The following is a 24,460-nucleotide window of genomic DNA, read 5'->3' on the forward strand; positions in this document are numbered from 1 at the left end:
AAGTATGCTGAGAGTGATGACGTCAGCATCCGGGACTGTGGCCAGGTTCCCACCGCGGGCCCTTTAAAAACAGCAGAGTTATGCGCGCGCCTAGGAGGGGGGTGCGGCACCATCAGTGGCGTCTCTCCTCGGAGCAAGCGGAGAGGCCTGCTTAGAGGAGGAATCCTGGCTGGAGGTCTCTGGCAGCACAGCAGGACCAGGGACACTGGTAGGGGCCCGAGGTTGGAGCTGGCGGCCAACTATTGCAGCGACAGAGCACTAGGCGCTGAGGTCCGTCTGGGAAGGTGAGAGAGCTGCGCTACGGGCCTCCCGCGGGCAGCAAGCGCACCACTGCTTGAGACTCCAACAAAAAAAGATACCAGTTTTACTTTAGATATGTCCCTGTGATGTGGTGCTTGAATAAATCATTTTTTCTTTTTCCTTTATGGTCATGATATTGTGTTCCCACAATTGTGTATTCAGTCTGAAAGCAACTTAGATTCTCTGCCCCAAATCAACTCTCCTGTATAGTACAATCCTGTTCATTTTATATATAAAACTTTCCAACTTATCTTCATGCTGTCTAAGGATAGTCTTGAATGATCTTGATAGTAGATTTCTCTTTATGAAGTAAAACAGTGTGCCCGCCCAACACTGGCAGTGTTTCGGCGCTTCCTAGGCGGCATCCATAAGCATAAGCAAGCCACACCACACAACTCTCCGGTGAAACACTGCCAGTGTCGTGACCGGACACCAGAGTATATCCAGCAATACATTAGATCCCCAAGTTTTGTATTCTTTATAGCCCAGTAGGGGGCTTTACAGAGGCTTTTGTTTATTTTGCTTGGGAGGATGGGCAAGGAGCAGAGGATGCTGGAATTACAGTGTGGCAAATTCCAGGTGGGGAGGGTCTCGTGGCCGACTCGCGCACTGTCTCCTGAAGAGGTGGTGAGAGGGTCAGGAGACTGGACATACTGACAGCAGAAGCAACATAACAAGGTACAATGGAGGCCAACAGGGAAAGAGCTTGCCATTGGCTTCACTTTTGGTAAGGATTCGTGCTACATTAGACATTGAACCTCATGCTGTGGCTCACTGCAGCAGGAAGGGACATAGCGCTTGGATTTGGGTTGATTGCTGTGGTTGGCTTCTGTGCTCTGTCTTGGGGTACCGCTGTGTTTCAGCTGCTGTACCAAGTTGGATGATAACAGCAGTGCCCTGCAGCTTCATAAAAAAAGCTCCTAAATGTGCCAGGCATGACCTTCTCTCACTTCTGCCAGAACAGTCAGCGCAAGGAGGTGGTAGCTGTCAGAGCGTTCTACCTCCAGACCCAGATGTTGCCTATTGAAAATAAGGCCTGAAATGTGTATCCCTGGGCAGCTTACTGATAAAGTAGTGCAGCTCCTGTGTTAGTCCCCCTGAATACGCAGAAATAGAAGTCAACAGAAATAAGGCGATATCTTTTTATTGGACTAACTTAATACTTTTCTTGACTAGCTTTCAGTAGCCAACACTCCATTAAGTCAAAACAGAATTAGCAGGCCCAGGCAAAGAATGCTGCCTGAATATACAAGTGATTCACCAACGAGAAAGAGGAGAGAGAGGATGTGTGCATTAAAGGAAGCAAACTTTCTTCTTTGCAGGAACTAGTGACTCTTATTAAAACGGATGAGAACGGAGAGGTCTGCCTTTTCCTGTCCCCCCTCGAAGAGTCAGCAGAAGACTGGGATGCTGCAAGGAACGTGTGGCTGCTGCTGTCTGCACTGTTGGGAGGGGAGGACATGGTGCTGGCTCAGGTAGAGTCCACATTGCTCTCTCCCCGTTTCTCTGGCCTGTTTGTTAATACTCTTTTCTGAACAGCGGTCTGGTCAGAAGTGTTGCTTTACGGACAATGAAGTTGATTTTGGGTTGTGCCCAAAATGTGATAGTTAGCCAAGTACAATTTTTTGAGGATTGGCACAATAACAATGTGTCCATTGTAGCTTGTATGTGGTCTTCTTTGGGAGCCTGGCATACAGTTGTGTGCAACAGTTTAGGCAACTGTGGTCAAATTGTATATGGCAGTGAATCTCTAAGTGAACAAAAGTGGACACGGCCTCCACATGGTTTCTAAATATTTGCACACAACTGTATAATATATTAGAATAGTTCATCCCATAGTTAGAAGATCTGTGAATACTGGAGGCAAATTTGTCACAATCAAACTAAAGTGGCATTTGTCTTAGAAGCCTTAATTGCATAAAGATGCTTCTAGACAGGCGATCATCTAGAACAGCGGCTCTCAACCGGTGTGTCGCGACACCCTAATGTGTCGCCAAGCACCGGCTGCTGTGTCGCGTGTTCCCCGGTCCCTCCCGCTGCTCTTTCTTCCCTGCTGCCGTTGCCGCCGGGCTATCAACACGTTCAAGCCCAGTGGGAACGGCAGCAGTGCTAAAAAAAGCTGTGGCACTTGTGGCTCGGCCTTTTCTTCTTCCCGCGCCTGCCCCCCCCCCCCCCCCCGTGACCCGGAACAGGAAGTGATACGCGGTGCGCGGGAAGGAGAAAGAGCCGGCCCGTGCCGCGTGGAAAAGTAGCAGTGGCAGCAGCAGCATCGGCCCCCGAGCAATTGAAGCAGACGGTAATCGGGAAAGGAGCCAGCAGCATGAGCCTCCCGCGGCCGATGGGATTCTTCTTTCTTGGCTTGCGGGGGCTGGAGGAGGAGGCTGCTGCAGCTACCATTTGTGCTCGGGGAGGGGCGGGGAAGAGGAAGTGAGTGAGAGAAAGAAGCAGCCAGCCTGCGTGTTGATTGAGAGCAAGTGTGTGAGTGAGAGAAAACTGGTCAGAGCTGATGTGTGTGTATATGTGAGAGACAATGAAAGTGACTGCTCAAGGAGATGACTGATGTGTATGTGAGAGTGTGAGACATTAGTCAGGGAGGTAACTGATGTGTGTGTGTGAGAGAGAGAAAAAGCATGGAAGTGAGAAATCTGGGTATGTGAGAAAGCATGGGCGTAGAAGCCTGCTGTTGGGGGGGGGGGGTGGATTGTGTGAAAGAAAAGCATGGGAGTGAGAAGCCTGATTATGTGAGAGAGCATTGGAGTGGGGAAGTCTGTGTGTGTGTGCATGCATGAGAGAGAGAGACTGGTTGGTAAGGTGACGGTGTGTGTGTGAGAGAAAGAGACTGGTGTGTGTGAATGTAAGAGAAAGAATGTGATTCAGGGAATGAGAAGCCTGTGCACGTGAGAGCGAGCATGGAAATGAGAGAGAGACTGGTGTGGTGTTGTGTAACAGAGAAAGTGATTATGGGAATGAGAAGCCTGTGCATGTGAAGAGAGTGAGCATGGGAGTGAGAAATCTGTGTGTGTGTGAGACACAGCATGGGAGGGAGAAGCCTGATTATGTGAGAGAGAGAGCATGGGAGTGGGAAGCCTGTGTGTGTGTGCATGCATGAGAGCGAGAGGACTGGTTGGTAAGGTGACGGTGTGTATGAGAGAAAGAGACTGTGTGTGTGAATATGAGAGAAAGAATGTGATTCAGGAAATGAAAAGCCTGTGCAGTGGAGAGAGAGCATGGAAATGAGAGAGAGACTGGTGTGTGTGTGTATGTATGTGTGTGTAACAGAGAGAAAGTGATTATGGGAATGAGAAGCCTGTGCATGTGAAGAGAGTGAGCATGGGAGTGAGAAACCTGGGTGTGTGTGAGACACAGCATGTGAGGGAGAAGCCTGTATATGTAAGACAGAACATGGAAGTGGGAAGCCTGTGTGTGTATGCATGAGAGAGATCAGGTGACTGGTGTGTGTGTGTGTGTGTGGTGTGTGTGTGTGTGAGTGTGAGAAAGAAAGTGATTATGGGAATGAGAAACCTGTGCATGTGAAGAGTGAGCATGGGAGTGAGAAACCTGGGTGTGTGTGAGACACAGCATGGGAGTGAGAAGCCTGTATATCTGAAAGAACATGGGAGTGGGAAGCCTGTGTGTGTGTATGCATGAGAGAGATCAGGTGACTGGTGTGTCTTTGTGTGTGGTGTGTGTGTGTAGAGAAGAAAGTGATTATGGGAATGAGAAGCCTGTGCATGTGGAGAGAACAAGCATGGGAGTGAGAGACTGGTGAGTGTGTGTGAGACAGAGAAAGTGATTATGAGAGTGAGAAGTATATGTAAGTAGAACACGGGAGTGGGAAGCCTGTGTGTGTGTATGGCATGAGAGAAACTGTTCAGGAAGGTGACTGGTGTGTGTGTCAAAGACTGTTTGGGAGATGATTGGTGTGTGAGAGACAGAAACTGGTCATGGGGGCATGACTGGTATGGTGCGTGTGTGTGAGAGACATGGACATTAAGGAAGAGGACCATGAGTATAGAGTTTAGCCTCTACTGCTGCTTCTGCTGTGTGCTACGGCCTGCATGGAAGAGGAGTAGGAGAGCTGCTGGAGGCGGGTAAGTAAAGGTGGCTTTTTAAGTTTATTTTTCTTGATCGACTGCCATTTTAATTATTTAATATTATGGTGAGTGTGTCTGCTTTTTTTGAAATATTTTATTGGTGTTTGGAGAATTTTTAATAGTTTTTATGAGTTTTTAATTGTTGGATGTTATTTCTGTTCATAGCTGTTTAGAAACATTTATTCTGCTTATTAGTATAGTTTTACAATTATTTCTGTGTGGGGATCTATAGCTGCTTGCTAGTTCTGTTTTCCTAATAAGAGGTGTATTGGTTTTTTAGGGCCTGATTTAATATTTATAGTGTTGCCTTTTCATAGATAGGGTTGCTCCTGTTTGAGTGTATTCCATAATACAGGTGTAACTGTGTGCGGATTAGTTTATGTGCATTACTACAGATCCTGGGAGTATGTTAGGTCGGTTCTGTGTCTGTTACCGAGATGAGATATTTTACTAGCATGTAAGAGTTTTATCAGTCTTATTTGTTGTGTTTTCTCAAGAGGACATGCATTGGTGGTAAACTGCTGTCTTTTCATAAGTAGGGCTATTGAGCCTGGAAGTAGAAGGAGTTTGAGTTGCTGTTACTGAGATGACACCAGAACCAGATTATCTTTTTTGTAGGGTGAATTGTATGGGGAATGTCATAATTCTGCTTTACATCCATTATTGTGGGTCAGGGGGTGGTTCCCGTGGATGCAAACTGTACTTTTACATCTAGCCCCGTGACGATCATGGGTCAGTGTGTCACGCATGTGAGAACCATCTGTCAGGTGTGTCCCGACAGAAAAAAGGTTGAGAACCACTGATCTAGAATGACCCTAAGACACCTAACAACTTTCCTTCAAAGGAAGAGCCATAAAGGCCCTGCACCCCTTATAGCAGAAAAGGGCCGGAAGGCTCATCTGCATATCATTCCCAGCAGCTCCCGGGAGAGGATTCACAGGTCAAGTGCGCTGATCAGCACAGAAGACCGTACCCACCTCTCAAGCCGGGCCAAAAGGTTTGGTTGAGCATGCAGTTCATTCGCTTGAAGCTGCCATCATCGCAACTGGCCCCGCGATTCATCGGACCGTTTCCAATCATCCGGTAGGTGGGTGCTGTCTCGTATCAACTCTGTCTGCCCCCGTCTCTCAAGATTCACAACACGTTCCACGCCTCCCTCCTGAAGCTTCTGGTATTGTCGTGGTCTTCCAGCACGCCTCCGATCCCTCAGCCTGTTGCCTCCGAAGATGACCTCACCTATCAGGTCCGGGAAATCTTAGATGTGAGGAAACACCGGAAAAAGTGGGAGTACCTGATAGCGTGGGAGGGCTTCGGCCCCAAGGAAAACTCCTGGGAGCCATTGGCTAACATCCTGGACCGGAATTTGTTGGAGCAGTTCCACAAAGCCCACCCGGCCAAACCCAGGCCTCCAGGGAGGCGCCCTAAGGAGGGGGGTACTGTTGTGTTCCGCGGTCGGGGCAGACCCCGACCGCGGCCCCCTACCTTGTCCGCGACGTTCCTTCGCCACAGGAGCCCCGGGGGAGGGCTCTGACTCAGGCCGTTGCTCCTGCGCATCCCCCGGTGCTGTTCGCTGCAGGGGGAGCTGTCCTGCTCCCCCCTTGCGGCATCCAGCAGCGTCTCTCCCTCAGCGGGGGAAAAATCAAAGATGGCCGCTGCCATCCTTAGGTGCGAGGCAGCGCCCCCTTTACAGATTTAAAGGGACCTAATCCCTTTAATTAGCTTCACCTGTCCTTGATCAGCCTGAGCAGGGGAAGTATAAAGAGAAGCTTCCTCTGCTCATCCAGTGACTTGGCAACGTCCTCCAGCGCTGTCTAGTCTGCTTGCTTCGGTGAGTTCCTTGAGCTTTGGACCTTGTTCCTGTTACGTCTTGGTGTTCCTGGTTCCTGACTTCGGATTGGCTTATGGTGATTCTTTGGTGTGTGACTTCGGATTGGCAAGCGGTGATTCTCTGGTGTGTGACTTTGGACTGGCAAGTGGTGATCCCTTGGTGTGTGACCTCGGACTGGTGAGCGACGACCCTCTGGCACTTGACCTAGGACTCCCTCTAGACTACCGTCTCCAAGGGCCCGCCTAGCGGTCCGGGTCCCTACAGTCTCCTCCCGGGGGGACCGCAGGCTTCCAGGGCGAAGCTTCAGTCAGCCCTTGCATCGATACCTTGACCTCTCAAAGGTCCACCTAAGCCCCAGCGATCTGGGTCCCTACGGGCTCCTCCTGGGGGGATCGCATACTTTCAGTGGTGAAGACACAGCTCCTCTTCTCGTCTCTTCATCTGCCTCCGCAGTCGCCTCAGTCTCCAGTGCCGAGGATCAGCTGGTTCCGCCTTCTGCTCTGCCTTGCCACCCGACGAGGGAACCTATGGATCTTCCGAAAGGTATACCATCCTCCCGTCGGCCAAGGGTTCACAAGCCTAAGCATAACAATGTGATTCCGAATTTGTTCCCTAAAAACTTAATTGGCAAGCAAACTATCATTTAACTTCCAAAGTAACTGCCCTCTATCGTAATCCTGAAACTGAATGTTAAACCAAACTGGGGCATAGTCCGACCATGTCATTGACTCAGTATCGGAAGAAGTAATTCTATTAATAATGCAAAAGATCTATCCTAGAGTAGGATCTATGTGCACATGAATAGAAAGTATAATTACATGATTTAGGGAAACGCAAGCACCAAAAATCTACCAGGTTAGCCTGAAACATAAGTGATTTCAGTCCACCCCTCCCTTCTGTGGAGTTAGATAATGATGACTCGAGAGAATTATCTAGTAAAGGATTCAAAGTGACATTAAAATCCCCTCATTATTAGAGATCCCGTGAGTGTTCCCTAATAGTCTCACTCAATGAAATATAAAAGGAATTTTGTTGTGTATTGGGGGCATAAACTGATAACAGGGTATAGAGTTCCCACTCAATTTTGATATGCAACATAAAAAAATGACCTCCCAGATCCTTATGACATCCTTTAAATTCAAAAATAAGATCCTTACGAATAATGATACCAACTCTTATATATTTGGACAATTTGGACTGAGGTGCTCAATGTTGAAAAGGAAACTCACCTGAGCGAATAAGATGGACATAGCATGCTTGCAGGTGAGTCTTTTGTACACATACAGTCGCAGCATGGAGACCACACACCTCATCATAAAAAAATGATGCCACTTCCGTCCAGAATTTAAACCTTTGACATTTAAAGTACAAACTTTAAAGGAAGTCATAATGGAAAATATAATAGATTCCTAAGAGCTGGTGAGATGTCTGACAAAAAATCAGGTAACAAACCTGCACCTAAAAATACCACTGAAAGTAGATTTACCTTTAAACATTCACTATCAACATAACAAAACCCACTTCGATATTTAATTTTATTGTAGTGGACACCACCCTGATCAATTCTATAAATTTGTAGAGTGGATAGTGGTGGTTTCATATAATACTATTGAAAGGTACTGTTACGGCCCTGGGCCGTGCCCTGGGTTCTCCACTTACCTCGAGGCCAGCCCTGGCCGCCGAGATGCCGACAAGGCCTGTCCTGGCCTCGGCCTCGTGTCTCCCTCTTCGAGGGAGACACCGGTGATACCTCGCATCTGGCCCCGCCCCCTAGCTGAAAAAGGGGCCAGCGCGGGAAACTACTAGGACTGCCTCCCGATGACGTCAGTCGCTGCAGGCCTACTTAAACCCTGCAGCTAGGCTCCTTCCCTGCCTTGCAACGAGGTTTGCTCTTTCTGAGTTGCTAGTTGCTGCTCCTGTCTATCTTCTGACTTCTGGCTTCTGACCCTGCTTTGTCTATTGACTCCGAATTCAGCTTCCGCCCCTGGTTTTGGCTTCGGACTTCTTACTTCTGGCTTCTGACCCTGCTTCGTCCATTGACTTCGGCTCCAGTTCTCTCCTCGTCTACAGGTATCCTGTTCTTCGCTTGCCCGGAGGATTATCCTAAGTCCCAGCAGCTTGGGCCCTCATGGGCTCCTCCCAAGAGGGTCGCAGGCTTCCAAGGGTGAAGTCTCTTCTGGCCTCTTGGGCTCAGCCGCTCCCATTGACTACCTCTTCGGATGCTTCTCTGGTCCTTGGTCGCATAGGGACACACCTAAGTCCAAGAGGCCCGGGTCCCTATGGGCTCCTCCTGGGGGGACCTCGGGCTTCCAGTGGTGAAGCCTTCTTCGGAACACCTCTTCAGCTCCGCCTCTCAGCTGCGACGCCCACTGTGGGTCCCCACAGTGCAACACCATCAGTCTCAGCTGGCTCAAGGGTCCACTCCCACAAGAGTTTGCAAGGCCATGGACCCGGTGGATGCCACGGGCGTAAAAGCCATTCCAGGTATTGCACAGCGGTTGCAACAACAAATTTGCATTGACTTCCTGATGACGACCGTGCAGAGATTAGCAAATTGGATTGACAGAGCCGCCGCACTCAGCTCCCCGGTCCCCGTAGCTGTGGCCGATGTCGGACCATCCACGTCCACACAACTACCGGCGCCCACTTGGTACTCTGGGGACGCCAAGTTATGCCAAGGATTTCTTAATCAATGTTTCATCCGGTTCAATCTACTGCCAGCTCAGTTTCCCACGGATCGGATTAAAACCAACTACATTATTACCTTGTTGGACAGGAAACCCCTGGCGTGAGCCTCCTCCCTATGGGAGCGTCAGGACTCCTGCCTGGCTAACCTGGAGCAGTTTGTCGCAGCCTTCTGGCAGGTGTTCGATGAACCCTCCCGCAGTCCCACCGCCACCCACCTCAGAGTTACTTCAGCTACGTCAGAGCAAACCGGCCCCTGTCCGAGTATGCCATAGAATTCCAGAACGCTAGCAGCCGAGCTGAACTGGGGGAATGACAGCCTTCATGGCATATTCCTTGAGGGTCTCTCCCCAAGACTCCAAGATGAGCTGATGGCCAGGGACATCCCGGACGATCTGAACCGCCTCATCGACCTGGCGGGTTGCTTCGACCACCGTATCCAATGCTGCTTCCAGGAGGGGAGACCTGCTCGGAGGCTCGGACACTCTGGAACCCCATTTTCCCGACCAGTACCCTCTTCTTCGGCCTCTCCAGGAAATCAAGGTACAGAATCCTTGCAGTTGGGCCGAGGTCCGATCTCTCAGGAGGAGAGAAGAAGATGCCGGGCCCAGGGTCTGTGTCTATAATGTGGTGGCAAGGGCCACTTCCTTGCTCAGTGTGGTGAGCGGCCGGGAAATGCCCGGACCTAGGGATAGTCGGGGAGCTAACCCTAGGTAACACCACTTCCGCCTCCCCATGTACTGTTCCAGTGACCATACTTCTTCCCGAGGGAACCTTTGATACACTAGCCTTGATTGACTCTGGAGCCGGGGGCAATTTTATCCTCAAGGACTTAGTCCAGCAATTCCAGATTGGGGTCCAACCCCAAAGACCTCCCATCCGGGTGTCTTCCATTCATGAGACCCCTTTTCCAGGGACTATCTCTACTTGTACCAAGCCCCTCACCCTACGCACGGGCCTTCTGCATATGGAGGAAATCTTGTTCCTCATCTTGGAAAAATCCATGCTCCCAGTCATCTTGGGACTACCCTGGTTGCGGAAGCACTCCCCGGTAATCTGTTGGGATACATGCCCATTGCCCATGTAAACCGAGGGTGATGTTTCTACTAACATCGGTATAAAAGACTTTTAAATAAATAAATACTCTCCAGGTGGCATCCTGGGTTCGTCGGTGCTTCGACTCCTGTCTGACCCGCTGTTCCGCGACCTTTGATACCTCTTCTGACCGCTTCTTTAGCACTGCTGCCCCATTATCAAGACTACCAGGATGTCTTCTCAAAGGAGAAAGCCGAGCTCCTCCCGGAGCACTGACCCTTTGACTGTGCTATCAATCTGATCCCGGGTACCATGCCGCCTCGAGGACAGGTTGTACCCATTGTCACTCCCGGAGACACGAGCTATGTCCGCATATATCAAGGAAAACCTGGACCGAGGGTTCTTACCGACCATCCAACTCCCGGCGGGAGCCGGGTTCTTTTTCGTAGCAAAGAAGGACAGGTCCCTCAGACCCCTGTATAGATTATCGTGATCTGAACAGTATTAACCGACGCGAGCGTTACCCATTGCCCTTGATTCCGGAACTACTGGACCGACTACAGGGAGCCAAGCTGGATCTCTGTGGGGCCTATTACCTGGTCAGGATTCGGCCAGGCAATGAGTGGAAGACTGCGTTCAACACAAGGGATGGCCACTATGAATACCTGGTCATGCCCTTTGGCCTCTGCAATGTTCCTGCGGTTTTCCAGAACCTTATGAACAAGGTACTAAGGAACATGTTACATACATCGGTTATTGTCTACTTAGATGACGTGCTGATATACTTAAAGGACTTGGGCACGCACCGCCGAGAGGGTACTGCAGAAACTTCGGGATAACCGGCTCTTCGCGAAGATGGAGAAGTGTAAATTTGAGCAAGAGTCTTTACCCTTCCTTGGGTATATCGTGTCCTCCACAGGTTTCCCTATGGATCCCGAGAAGGTGACAGCCATCAAGGATTGGCCTCAACCTGTGGGGATCAAGGCGCTTCAACGCTTCCTTGGCTTCGCCAATTTCTACTGGCAATTTATACCACACTACTCCACAATTGTGGCACCACTTACAGCCCTCACCAAGAAGGGGGCTGTCGCCAGGACCTGGCCTGCTGCAGTGGTACGAGCGTTCCAAGAGCTGAAGACAGCCTTACTTCAGGACACATGTCTCCATCACCCGGACCCAAATCCCTGCCGTGTTCCTACTTTTCCCGGAAATTCTCACCTGCAGAAAAAAATTATGGCATAGGAGACAAGGAACTTCTGGCCATCAAAATGCCCTTCGAAGAATGGCGCCAGTGGTTGGAGGGGGCCCAGCACCCAGTGATCATGTATACGGACCACAAGAGCCTAGAATGTTTATGCCGCGCCCAACGCCTCAACCCCCGACAGGCCCGGTGGTCCCTCTTTTTTAGCCACTTTGACTTCCTCCTCCGCTACAGACCAGCAGCCGAGAACATCCGGGCAGATGCCCTTTCCCGTATGGTGGAAACGGAGGACACTCCTAACCCGCCACAATGCATACTCGACCCGGCCAAGGTGCTCCTCTCTGCATCCGACGTGGTTCCTATGGGAAAGACAGTAGTACCAGTCCGCCTCCGGAAGAAGGTACTCTCTTGGGCCCATGACTCCCTGAGCGCAGGTCACCCAGGGGTAGCTAGAACCCAGGAATTACTCTCCGGGTTCTACTGGTGGCCCCAGTTTAAGAAGGATGTCTGGCTCTATGTCAGCTCTTGCCCGACCTGTGCCCAACAGAAGACTCCTACCGGCTGCCCCTGAGGTCTTCTTCAGCCACTGCCTATTCCCACTGAGCCATGGACCCACTTATTCATGCACTTCATTGTCGATCTGCCTGCTTCAGAAGGGAAGACGGTGATCTGGGTTACGATTGACAGATTCTCCAAGATGGCTCACTTTGTTCCCCTCGCTAAGTTGCCCACAGCACCTGAACTTGCGAACCTGTTTATCCGCCACATCTTTCGTCTTCATGGACTTCCCCGACACATCGCCTCGGATAAGGGCTCTCAATTCATGGCGAAATATTGGAGGGTGCTCTGTAAAAAGTTTGGGATCCAGCTAGACTTCACGACCTCCTTCCACCCCCAAGCTAACGGCCAAGTGGAATGCACGAACTGGACATTGAAGACTTTCCTCCGGTCCTTCGTGGGAGATTTGTAGAATGATTAGGTGGCCCTACTCCCAAGGGTGGAGTTCTCGTACAACCACCACAAGCACTCTGCCACTGGCAGTTCTCCCTTCTATACGGTATATGGGAAATGCCTTTGACCTCCCTTGCCCTTGCCGTTGGTAGTGTCATCTCCAGCCGTACAACTCTCGGCCCAACAGTTGCGTCACCTCTGGAGATCCACCCGGGAGAAACTTCAAGGCACTGCGGTTATCGCGAAGAAGTTTGCAGACTGCCTACGTCATCCAGCCCCGTCATTTCTCCCCAGGGATAAGGTGTGGCTAAGCACCTCTGCTTACGGCTTCCTTCAATGCGCCTGACCCCAAGGTATATTGGCCCGTTCTCTATCATGGAACGGGTAGGGGCAGTTTCCTACCGACTCCGTCTCCCGCCTACGCTCTGGGTACACGTCTTCCATGTTTCCTTGCTGAAGCCACTGGTTCTATCCAACTTCCATAGGAAGACCCCTGCACCGGCCACACCTGAGGCACACAAGGATAAGTCTAAGCACAAGCCCCCAGGAAGAGGGCGTAGGAGGGGGGTACTGTTACGGCCCCGGGCCGTGCCCCGGGTCCTCCATTTACCTCGAGGCCGGCCCGGGCCACCGAGACGCTGACAAGGCCTGTCCTGGCCTCGGCCGCAGTGCTCCCTCCTCGAGGGAGACGCCGGCGATCCCTCGCATCTGGCCCCACCCCCTAGGCGCGCACGCGCGGGGGCTCTGAACTTAAAGGGGCCAGCGCGGGAAACTACTAGGACTGCCTCTTGATGACGTCAGACGCTGCAGGCCTACTTAAACCCTGCAGCTAGGCTCCTTCCCTGCCTTGCAACGAGGTTCGCTCTTTCTGAGTTGCTAGTTGCTGCTCCAGGACTCCTGTCTATCTTCTGACTTCTGACTTCTGACCCTGCTTCGTCTATTGACTCCGACTTCAGCTTCCGCCCCTGGGTTTGTCTTCGGACTTCTGACTTCTGGCTTCTGACCCTGCTTCATCCATTGACTCCGACTTCAGCTTCCGCCCCTGGTTTTGGCTTCGGACTTCTTACTTCTGGCTTCTGACCCTGCTTCGTCCATTGACTTCGGCTCCAGTTCTCTCCTCGTCTACAGGTATCCGGTTCTTCGCTTGCCCGGAGGATTCTCCTAAGTCCCAGCAGCTCGGGCCCTCATGGGCTCCTCCCGGGAGGGTCACGGGCTTCCAAGGGTGAAGTCTCTTCCGGCCTCCTGGGCTCAACCGCTCCCTTTGACTACCTCTTCGGCTGCTTCTCTGGTCCTTGGTCGCATAGGGTCACACCTAAGTCCAAGAGGCCTGGGTCCCTATGGGCTCCTCCTGGGGGGACCTAGGGCTTCCAGTGGTGAAGCCTTCTTTGGAACACCTCTTCAGCACCACCTTCCAGCTACGATGCCCACTGTGGGTCCCCACAGTGCAACACCATCAGTCTCAGCCAGCCCAAGGGTCCACTCCCACAACAGGTACCATCTTGGATACCTCACAGATGTTTGTGTATAATCATAAATACACCACCTACCACCTTTTATGTTTATATATAACAGTGCCACCAACAATACAAATTTTTTATGTATACCATGTGTCTATGCTTCTTTTTCAAAGTCACTGTTTTTATTTTAAGTTATTTCATTCATTATCTTTTGTCCAACACCGCCAAAACCCAAAAGACTTTTTTTTCTTTTTTTTGTCTGCAAACTACTAAATGCTTAGCTGCCGTTAAGACCGTGGATATCAATTCTTTGAATCTTCACCATGGCTGCTTGATGTTCTCCCTGCAGCTTTATAATCGCAACCTGACCAAGTTTCGGAACACCTCCTTCCTCGGGGGCTACAGTATAAACTTGATCTGCTTGCTGTCCAATTCAGCAGCGAATCTCATTTTTTTTTAACTATCATATGTTCAGCAGCGTCCTCCACCTAATAATGTCGGTCATCTCTGAATATTAACCAACTCGCACACACATATATAATCACATGGGCCTTAGAATGAACCAATCAAATCTTCCTTAAATTAAAGACAACCAATCAAACTCCTCATTAAGTCCTTTGGGCTGCTCTGATTGCAACCTGTGTATCCAACGTTGTTCTCAATAATTTAAAAGGGTTGATATGTCACCTCCTCCCTTTGTCCTAATAATACAATCGATGACAGTCCACTGCAATTGTCCAAATGAATGTTTATGTTCCAAACAATGTGCTACCATTGGTGCCGAGATGTTCATAGTATTCAGTCTTGAATGATGTTCAATCAATCTAAGTTTCACTGCTCTTCTTGTGCGACCAACATACACCTTTGGACAATTCTGTAGAACAATCCAAGTCGCTCCTCCTTTTGACTCTGTAACCTGTAACAGGATCAACCCAAAGGCTCCTTCAATAGTGCTATCACAAACGTACAGTGACTGCACTTTTTATGTCGGCCCTCATTTTTCACTGCAACTCTTTCAGCCGCAAATTAAACTAATCAATCTCTAATATTAGAACCTTTCCATATGGCTATTAAAGGAAATTCCTTATAAAAATTTCATGCAGCTCCAAAATATGCCAGTGTTTTTTGATAAAGGAAATTATAGCCCCTGTAGATGTACTATGCGGTAACACACACACCAGTCGTTCCTGTTCTTTATTCGGCTTATATTGTAACAGATCTTGCCAGTCACTTATCTGGCCTGCTTGTAAGCCTGTGTTATGGTCTTTTTCGGATAACCACGTGATCGAAATCATTCACTTAAAATGGCTGTCAAATATCTTTAATTGAAGAACAAATGCACCGTATTCTAAAAAATTGTGAAACAGGCAATCCCTGTTTAAAAGATGTAGGGTGATGACTGTGATATCTCAATAAATTTTTTCTGTCTGTGATCTTCCTATTCACAATAGTAATTACCTTCTCTTCCTTAATCATCACCCACACGTCTAAATACGATACTTGTTCGAAACTATGCTGATGTGTGAGCTTTAAATGTCCATCGGGTGTTGTTTTAAAATTTACCTTTGCATGTAAGGTGACCAAGTAACTCCTTGTCAAGGGAAAAAAATCTGAACCAGCTCCTGGTTTATCCCACTGCATGCAATGAGACAGTTCTGCTTTTCTTATGGAAATCAATAGAGAAATCAGAACTACATTTCTATGAATGCAGTGGAGTAAAACCAGGACTAGATTGGCTTGTCCCCCCTTTACATGGAGCTATATGATCATCCTACCATTAAACCAGTGACAAGGGTCATCTTTTTCAAAAGAGGCTTAACAGTTGTGGCTTTTTATGGCTCAGGCATAATCCCAGTTTGCAAGGAGGGGTTCATAATAATTCTCACTGACTTGGCCACTGCTTCTTTAGTTGATCTAATAAATCTTGAAGAACAAGGATTTACGCTGGAAGTAGTGTGCCTCTGTTATAACTTCTTGATAGATTTTTATACCACAAGCTCTACTCAGCTCTGTCTGAGTCAGTCTGTCATTTACCTCTCTTCCTTTCTGCTCACCTGACTGCCCGCTTCTGTGTCTTCAGCAGCTACTGAATCAAGGTGCCGGTTTAATACCAGTGATATAATGGGCTTTCTCTGCGGCTAATACATTTGAGACCCCACTGAGTTTAATATTCTCCTTCAGAACTTGTTCCTCTTCGACTTTGATTTGCAGCAAAGCCAGGAGAATTTATGGATTGATGGTAAATAATTCTGGGTCAGTCTTTTTATTAACTACAGCTCTTTCCTACCTTCCTTGGGCCAGCTTTGTCTTATTGGGGAGATTTACCTAAAGGTACTAGGACATGGTCCATCTAGGACATGGGGATACTCTTTACTTCTTGAACTAAATAAGGCTAACTACAAGGCAAAATCAAGTGTATGATCTGCATCAAGAGTTGGCATGTCTACAACTTTTTAATGTTGTCAAGATAAAGAGTTTTGAGATGGGGCTATTTGAAACTGTATGTCAGCATTTCCAAGCACATTGTTAGCTGTGATCATGAATTCTTTTCACAAAGGCAGATCCCGTTATTTAATTTAATTTTTTTTTTTAGCAAATATCTCATGAAGCATTAAACTGGTGCATTTTTATTTTTGATCCACAGAGTGAGACAGAAATGGCTGACGAAGCTGTGAGGGATGAATCAAAACCTTGCTCTCAAATGGAAGCCTGCTGGGAACAAACAAACTCTTCAGAGAAGTGTGAATTTCCTGCGGAGTCCACTTCTGTCTCTGTAGGGCCAGCACCTGCCGGGTCTGATGCCACTCACCCTCTTCACCTCAGGTCCGCCACAATTCCAAGCAGCTCCGCCATACACCGGGATGACCTCCAGGTCAGCAGCTCCTCTCTGAGCAGTGATGGTGAAGATGACAAAGGAGCAAGATTTAGAGGCCTCAGAAACACAAAAACAGCATCTCTGGGTCGAAGAAGCAGAATTAGAAATGAGAATTATGAGCAAGGGCCAGAGCAAAGTCACGGCCAGGAAGATGTGAGCAAGCTCTTGACTGAGGCTCTGAAATTGCTTGAAGAAATGCTTGAAGGTAGGTGCTGTGTCTTTGGGTAAACAACGTGGGGTCCATTTTTAATTATCTGCAGGCTTGCGAGTGCCTTTTCAAAGGGAAACTCTCTGGGATGAAACAGCTTTTGAACTTGAAGGAGACAGCCCAGAAAGCCACTTCTTTGTGAAAGCTAAGAAATATCTTTAATTTATCTTTATTATATAGGGCTGGTTATATTTTTCTGTTTTTGTATAGTGCTAGCCTTAATTGTCTATTTTTCTTGATATTAATATTGCTGCTATAAATTGCTGTGTAGTTGTCTAAGTAAAAAGAAAAACAAAAAATATACAACAACAAAAAAAAGGGTTGGGCTAAACAGCTATTGGCAAGTGACTCAGAGCATTCCAGAGCATTCCAGCATTCCAGAAATCCAACTTCTTGGGGAAAGCTAAGGAAAAAGCTTAATTAGCTAGCCAAATCTGGAGGAGGGTATGTTCAAAATCAATAGCAGACACAGTGTCCAGTGAGCAGCTCTGGCCAAGTGTTAACTGTTTAACTCTCTCCCACCCTGCTCTTCTACCCACCCACCCCTAGGTTTGTTTTTCTGATATAGTCTGCCTAAATACATAATTGGCAATAAGATAAATTAGTACATTGGTATTTCCTTAATAAATTACCAAAATAAATAAATTACCAAAATGAGAACTATCCAATGCAACTATTGTGGAGCCTTTATGCTGAGGGAAATAATCTGGAAATTTAGGGCTTGCCCTATTGTTCAGAACTCTCTTCCTTAAAAAAGGAGCTTGCAGACGTTAAAGCAGAATTAGCTGCAATAAAGAAAGTTTCACCGACTTTACATTATTCAGGAATTAATTCCCCATTACCACAGAACACCCATAAGTCAAAGAAAAAGGGGTTTACAGTGGGCTCAGGTAGGATAAGACCTGTGACCCACAGACAACCGTTTTTCACAGCTGTGCAGCCTACAGGTGTACCCCCCCCCCCCCCCCACTCACACAGGGCATTAAGGAACTCAAAAAACAACAGGATTACAGTGGGCTCTGGTAGAATTAGACTTGTGATGCGGAGACACACGCTGTATCAAGTGACACAAGTACAAAACACCTTCTCTGTATTAGATATTGAAGAAGCTCTTGCAAAAGAATTTGAAGTATTATCTGAAAAGAAAGAAGAAACCCAATGCATACAGAAATTCCATAATAGAATTAGTAACCAAAGGAAAAAGCTCATTGTGCTGGGTGAGTCTGTCATCAGAGGCACTAATCTGGGAACTCTTAGTGAGGGAAACACTACAGTTAAATGCCTCCCAGGATCATCAGCCAGCAGAAATGCTATTCAAATAGTCAAAGTGATCAAACAAGAAAGCAAAGACTCTAAAGTATTGTGTCCGTCAGTCTCAGACAGCTTCGACCTTTGTGCCTCACCTTTCTTTCTGCTCTCCCCGCTAGCCTTGGGAAGATGGCTACCGCCACGTCTGCATGCTGCTCTCTCTGGCGTCCCCGGAACGGCAATGGCAAAGCCTCATGCCATGTTTCTCCTAAGGGCCTCCAATGGTGCGCACACGCACCCCACCCACGTCTTTATCCACGTCATGGCGGGAACCTCAGGGGCATCCCCCTCGAGTAATGTCACACCATCCGGGTATTTAGCCTGCCCTTGTTTGATAGCTAATCGAGTTAGCAAGGATCGTGAATGGATGGAAAGCCTCTGGTCTGAGCTACTCTGCCGCTTCCATGCTGCCGCTGGAAGCTCTTTCTGCCCTTCGGGGTATTTCTCTAACCTGGGTACCCGCTCCTCGGGCGCCCTTTGCTTTCTTTCAGGTGCTTATCTGGGATCAGGTACTCGTTCCTCGAGGGCCTGCTCTCCCTAGTTCGGTGCCTGTATTAAACTACTTCTGCCTGCTGGGATCTCCACCTATACAGCTACCAATTTAGTGAGTAATCTAACATTCTCAGTCTGTCTCATCTACAGCTCTGCTGCACTGGGAACCTGCATCTGGATCTCCCTATACCATCTCTGTGAGATGGGTCCCTTCTGCCAAGGGTCTTTAGACTGCAACCTCTGGATCACCTCACGACTGCCACCTCTGGTGGTTTACCTCAGCTGTATAATAAAAGTTGAATCTCTGTGTTTGCATGTCTCGAGTCTAGCCTAGAACTGTGGTTCCTCACGGGGCTCCTCCCCATGGGCGTGGTCATCTCTACAGTACTCAAGAATCCACTCAAATACCTCAAAACCATAACATAAAGTTGATATTATCATCCATCTGGGAACCAACGACCTTGCTAGAAACAGCATCCAAGTGGTACAGAGAGATTTCCAATCTCTAGTGAAGCAGATTAGTCACATGGCAACAACCATCGCCTTTTCAGAAGTATTACCTATTCAGGGAAAGGGGAAGGAGAGGCTAAGCCATATTAATAACTTCAATGTATGGCTCAATTCCTTGTTATGCTCAGGTTTGTGGACCCTTGGGCCGATGAGGGGATGTTACACCTTGTGGAGGATCCGTAGGCTCTCTCGTCGGGTGGCAAGGCAGGACAGAGGAGGAGAGCAGCTGACCCTTGGCACTGAAGACAGAAGCTACTGTGGAGACGGACAAGGAGATGAGCAGAAGGGCAGTCTTCACCACTGGAGGTCTGCGGTCCCCCCGGGAGGAGCCCGTAGGGACCCGACCGCTGGGACTTAGATGGACCTAGAGAGGTCAGGGTAATGGTGCAAAGGCCAACTGGAGCTTCGCCCTGGAAGCCCGCGGTCCCCCCAGGAGGAGCCCGTAGGGACCTGGGCCGCTGGGACTTAGGCGGGCCCTTGGTGACGGTAGTCTTGAAGGAGTCCTAGGTCGAGTGCCAGAGGATCAACGCTCACCAGTCCGAGGTCGTGTACCAGGGAGTCACCGCTTGCCGATCCGAAGTCAGGAACCAGAGAATCACCACTTGCCAATCCGAAGTCAGGAACCAGGAACACCAAGACGAAACAGGAACCAGAGTCCAAGCGCAGGGAACTCACCGAAGCAAGCAAACTAGACAGCGTAGAAGGACGTTGCCAAGTCGAGGAGTGGTCAGAGGAAGTCGCCTTATATACTTCCTCTGGCCCTAGAGCAGTGGTTCTCAACCCTGTCCTGGGGACCCCACCAGCCAGTCGGGTTTTCAGGATACCCACAATGAATATGCATGAGAGAAAATTTGCATGTTATGGAGGCAGTGCATGCAAATTTTCTCTCATGCATATTCATTGTGGATATCTTGAAAACCCGACTGGCTGGTGGGGTCCCCAGGACAGGGTTGAGAACCACTGCCCTAGAGGTAAGAACCAGCTGCAGGCAATTAAAGGGGCGAGGTCCCTTTAACTCTGGAAAAGGGGCGTGGCCTCGTGTCCAAGCATGGCGGTGGCCATCTTGGATCCGGGCCGTGGAGGAGAGCAGCAGCAGCCGTGCGGGAGGAGCAGGGACGGCTCTGATCCCAGCGGCCAGCCCGAAGGCCCGCGCGGGGGTGTGGAGCTCGGGGCAGGGCAGTCAGCCCCGATGCTGCCCTGGTCGTCGGAGGAGGTAGGGGGCCACGCCCGCAGACGGCCGTGGGCGCGGAACACAACATTCCTGGTGTAAGGAACAAAGTTTTGGATTTATTGGGGGCTGGGGCTGTGTATGGAACAATAAAAAGCTATATGTCAAAGATGGCTTACATCTGTCTGTGGCAGGTAAAAGAATCCTAAGAGATAAATTCAAATCCTGTGTCATAAGGAATTTAAACTAGAAGCTGGGGGGTGGCAGAAAGAAATTAGAATGTCACCCCCCAAATACAAATGCAATGGAGCAGGGTGAAGTAGATAACAAAACTCAAGAAAAGCAGTAACCTGAACGAGAAAAGCTGGAAAGCTATGAGCACAAAAGGAGAAGTAGTGATTGTTGGAGATTTTAAGGTGGACTTGGACGTTGTTGCTGTCACGGAAAAGTGATTCACGGAATCTCACGGATTGGGATACGGCAATACCGGGATATAACTTATTAAGGAAGGACAGAGAGGACAGGAAAGGGGGAGGAGTGGCTCTTTATGTCAGAAACAATATCCAAGCATCTGAGCTGCAAGGAAGATGGGGCAAAGAAGAAGCACTATGGGCCGATCTAAAAAAAGATGATGGGGCTTCCATTTTTATTGGAGTGGTTTACAGGACTCCAAATCAAATGAAAGAGCTTGACAGAGATCTGGTTGAAAACATCCAAAAGATGGGAAAGAAAGGAGAAGTAGTGATTGTTGGAGATTTTAATATACCGGATATAGACTGGAGAATCCCTTCTGCAGAATCTAACAAAAGTAGAGAGATAGTGGATGCCCTGCAAGGGGCTCTGTTCAAACAAATGGTAATGGAACCCACGAGGGAGGAGGCTACACTTGATTTAGTGCTCACCAATGGAGATAATGTCTCTGTCCAGGTGGGTGCCCACTTCAGCACCAGTGATCATCAAAAGGTATGGTTTAATATCACAAACAGGATACGGAAAAGCATGAAGACCCGAGTTTTGCTGTTCAAAAACACGGACTTTGATGAAATGGGGAAGTACTTGGAGGAAGAACTAGAAGGCTGGGAGAACAAGAGAGATGTGGAACAACAATGGACTAAACTAAAAGGAGCAATTACCAAGGCAACTAATCTATATGTTAGAAAAGTAAAGAAAAGCAAAAGAAAAATGAAACCTATCTGGTTCTCGAAGGAGGTGGCTGACAAAATAAAAGATAAAAGAACAGCATTCAAGAAATATAAAGGATCCCAAAGGGAGAAGCACAAGGAAGAATATCTGATGGAACTGAGGGAGACAAAGAAAGTAGTCAAGATGGCAAAACATCAAGTGGAAGAAAGAATTGCCAAAGAGGTAAAGCGAGGTGACAAAACATTTTTCAGATACATCAGAGAAAGGAGAAAAGTCCAAAGTGGTATAGTGAAATTGAAAGGTGAAAAGGATCAATGTGTGGAGAGAGATGAAGAAATGGCAGAAATATTAAATGAATACTTCAGTTTGGTGTTCACTGAGAACCCTGGAGAAGGACTGTTGCTAGTTAACAAGAAACTGGAGGGAAGTGGAGTAGATGTAACTCCGTTTACAGAAGAGAAGGTATGGGAAGAGCTTGGAAAACTAAAAGTTGACAAAGCCATGGGGCCTGATGAGGTTCATCCCAGGATACTGAGTGAGGTCAGAGATGTGCTTGCGGATCCGCTGCTGGCCTGTTCAATAGATCCCTAGAAACGGGAGTGGTGCCGAGTGATTGGAGAAGAGCGGTGGTGGTCCCGCTTCACAAGAGTGGGAGCAGAGAGGAGGCTGGAAACTACAGGCCGGTTAGCCTCACCTCGGTGGTAGGAAAAGTAATGGAGTTGCTGCTGAAAGAAAGAATAGTGAACCATCTACAGTCCGAAGAATTGCTGGACCAGAGGCAGCATGGATTCACCAAGGGAAGGTCCTGTCATACAAATCTGATTGACTTTTTTGATTGGGTGACTAGGGAATTAGATCGAGGAAGAGCACTCAATGTCATCTACTTGGATTTCAGCAAAGCTTTTGATACGGTCCCGCACAGGAGGCTTGTGAATAAAATGAGAAGTTTAGGAGTGAGTGCCAAGGTGGTGGCCTGGATTGCAAACTGAAGAGAGAGCGGTGTTAAGCGGAGTGCCGCAAGGATCAGTGTTGGGACCGGTCCTATTCAATATCTTTGTGAGTGGCATTATGGATGAGATAGAAGGTAAGGTCTGTCTTTTTGCAGATGATACTAAGATCTGCAACAGAGTGGACATGCCGGAAGGAGTGGAGAGAATGAGACGGGATTAAAGGAAGCTGGAAGAGTGGTCGAAGATATGGCAGCTGAGATTCAATGCCAAGAAGTGCAGCATCATGCATATGGGATGTGGAAATCCGAAAGAACTGTATTTGATGGGGGGTGAAGGGCTGATGTGCACAGAGCAGGAGAGAGACCTTGGGGTGATAGTGTCTAATGATCTGAAGTCGGCGAAACAATGTGACAAGGCGATAGCTAAAGCCAGAAGAATGCTGGGCTGCATAGAGAGAGGAATATCCAGTAAGAGAAAGGAAGTGATGATCCCCTTGTACAGGGCCTTGGTAAGGCCTCACCTGGAGTACTGTGTTCAGTTCTGGAGACCGTATCTCCAAAGGGACAGAGACAGGATGGAAGCGGTCCAGAGAAGGGCAACCAAAAAGGTGGATGATCTTCATAAAATGACTTATGAGGAGAGATTGAAGAACCTAAATATGTACACCCTGGAGGAGAGAAGAGCAGGGTGATATGATACAGACTTTCAGATACTTGAAAGGTTTTAATGATCCATGGTCAACAACAAACCTTTTCCGTTGGAAAAAATCAGTAGAACAAGGGGACATGATTTGAAGCTCCAGGGAGGAAGACTCAGAACCAATGTCAGGAAATATTTCTTCACGGAGAGGGTGGTGGATGCCTGGAATGCCCTGGTGAAGACTAAAACTGTGAAGGATTTCAAAGGGGCATGGGATAAACACTGTAGATCCATAAAGGCTAGAGGATGGGAATGAAGAGAAGAGCCATGGGAATGGAGTACTGGAATGGAGGCTACTACCTGATGATTACTACCCTTACTCAATAAGCCTTCGCAACTCCAACATTGCTGTCTGCTTCAACGGCAAGAGGAAATGTGGAAAAGGGGATTTGCATTCAGATAACAACCAATAAGGACTGACCTTCACAATCTGGGTAAACAAAGAAGCAAGGGGATAGCTTGCTTATTACAGCTGTTACTACCCTAAACCAATTAAGCCTCATATCACTTTGAATGCATATAAAGAGTCGCTCTCTGCTTCTTCGGCAGGGGGAAAAATGGAAAACAGGATATGCATTCAGACAACCACCAACAAGGACTGAACTTCACAATCTGGGTAAACAAATAAAAGTGGGGGTAGCTTACCCTAAACCGATTAAGCCTGATACATCACTTTGAATACATATACAGCACTGCTCTTTGCTTCAAAGGTAAGGGGAATTTGGAAAACAGGTTTTACATTCAGACAACATCCAACAAGGCATTGATCTGTGCAGTCTGGGTAACCAAGCATCAGGGTAACTTGCTTGATGCGGCGGTTACTACTCTTAACCATTAAGTCTTATGCTCATCTTTGATGAAACTCCAACATTACTCTCTACATCAGTGACAGGGGATGGCAGGAAATTTGAATCAAACAGTTACCAACAAGGGCCCTGAACTTGGTGGTAGATGAAACAGATAAGTATGGAAAAATGTGTGGGAGCTTGCTGGGCAGACTGGATGGGCCGATTGGTCTTTTTCTGCCGTCATTTCTATGTTTCTATGTAGCTGTGCCATAAAGTGAGCGCGGGGATTTCAATATGAATTCCTCGCATGATCCTTACTGGTCCTGGCCCTGCCCCTCCCACTTCATGATGCAGCTAAAATGTTCTTGTTTCATAGCAAAGGGTCCTTTTCCCTGTTGTGGGGAGGGCAGTTTTCAGCCCCCTCCCCCGATTTTACCAAGCATTTCTCAAATTCTTGTTCTAGTGTTTATAGGCATTTGAGAAATACAAAGTCAATGAAACTATAAAGCCATACCCAGTCAACCTACTTCAGAACAGAGGAAATCACAGATACTATGAATGGAAATGAGGAATTTTAGAAATTTTGTTTCTGGCAAATTATAACCACCTTTTAACGCAGACTAGAATTTATTTGCAATTTATGTTTAAAACATTTTTTATCACTAACCAGAAGCAAACTCCTCTCAAATAATCACTCACAACAAAAGTGATAACTCTAGAGAGGGAAATAGTATTTTTAACTATTTACCATAAACACATTAACCCAGA

General features: G+C 48.1%; 1 protein-coding gene across 2 annotated transcripts in view; it reads left to right on the plus strand.

Annotated features, from left to right (window-relative positions):
• Window positions 1-24,460, plus strand: part of LOC115094495 — a 128,347-nt gene that overhangs the window by 67,490 nt on the left and 36,397 nt on the right. For both annotated transcript variants that reach the window (XM_029607606.1, XM_029607607.1), the window contains 2 exons: window positions 1,623-1,775; window positions 16,196-16,631. In XM_029607606.1, coding sequence (XP_029463466.1) covers window positions 1,623-1,775; window positions 16,196-16,631 — 589 coding nt within the window. The remainder of the gene's footprint in view (window positions 1-1,622; window positions 1,776-16,195; window positions 16,632-24,460) is intronic.

Source organism: Rhinatrema bivittatum, chromosome 6 (genome assembly GCF_901001135.1).
Source record: "Rhinatrema bivittatum chromosome 6, aRhiBiv1.1, whole genome shotgun sequence".
Lineage (NCBI taxonomy): Eukaryota > Metazoa > Chordata > Amphibia > Gymnophiona > Rhinatrematidae > Rhinatrema > Rhinatrema bivittatum.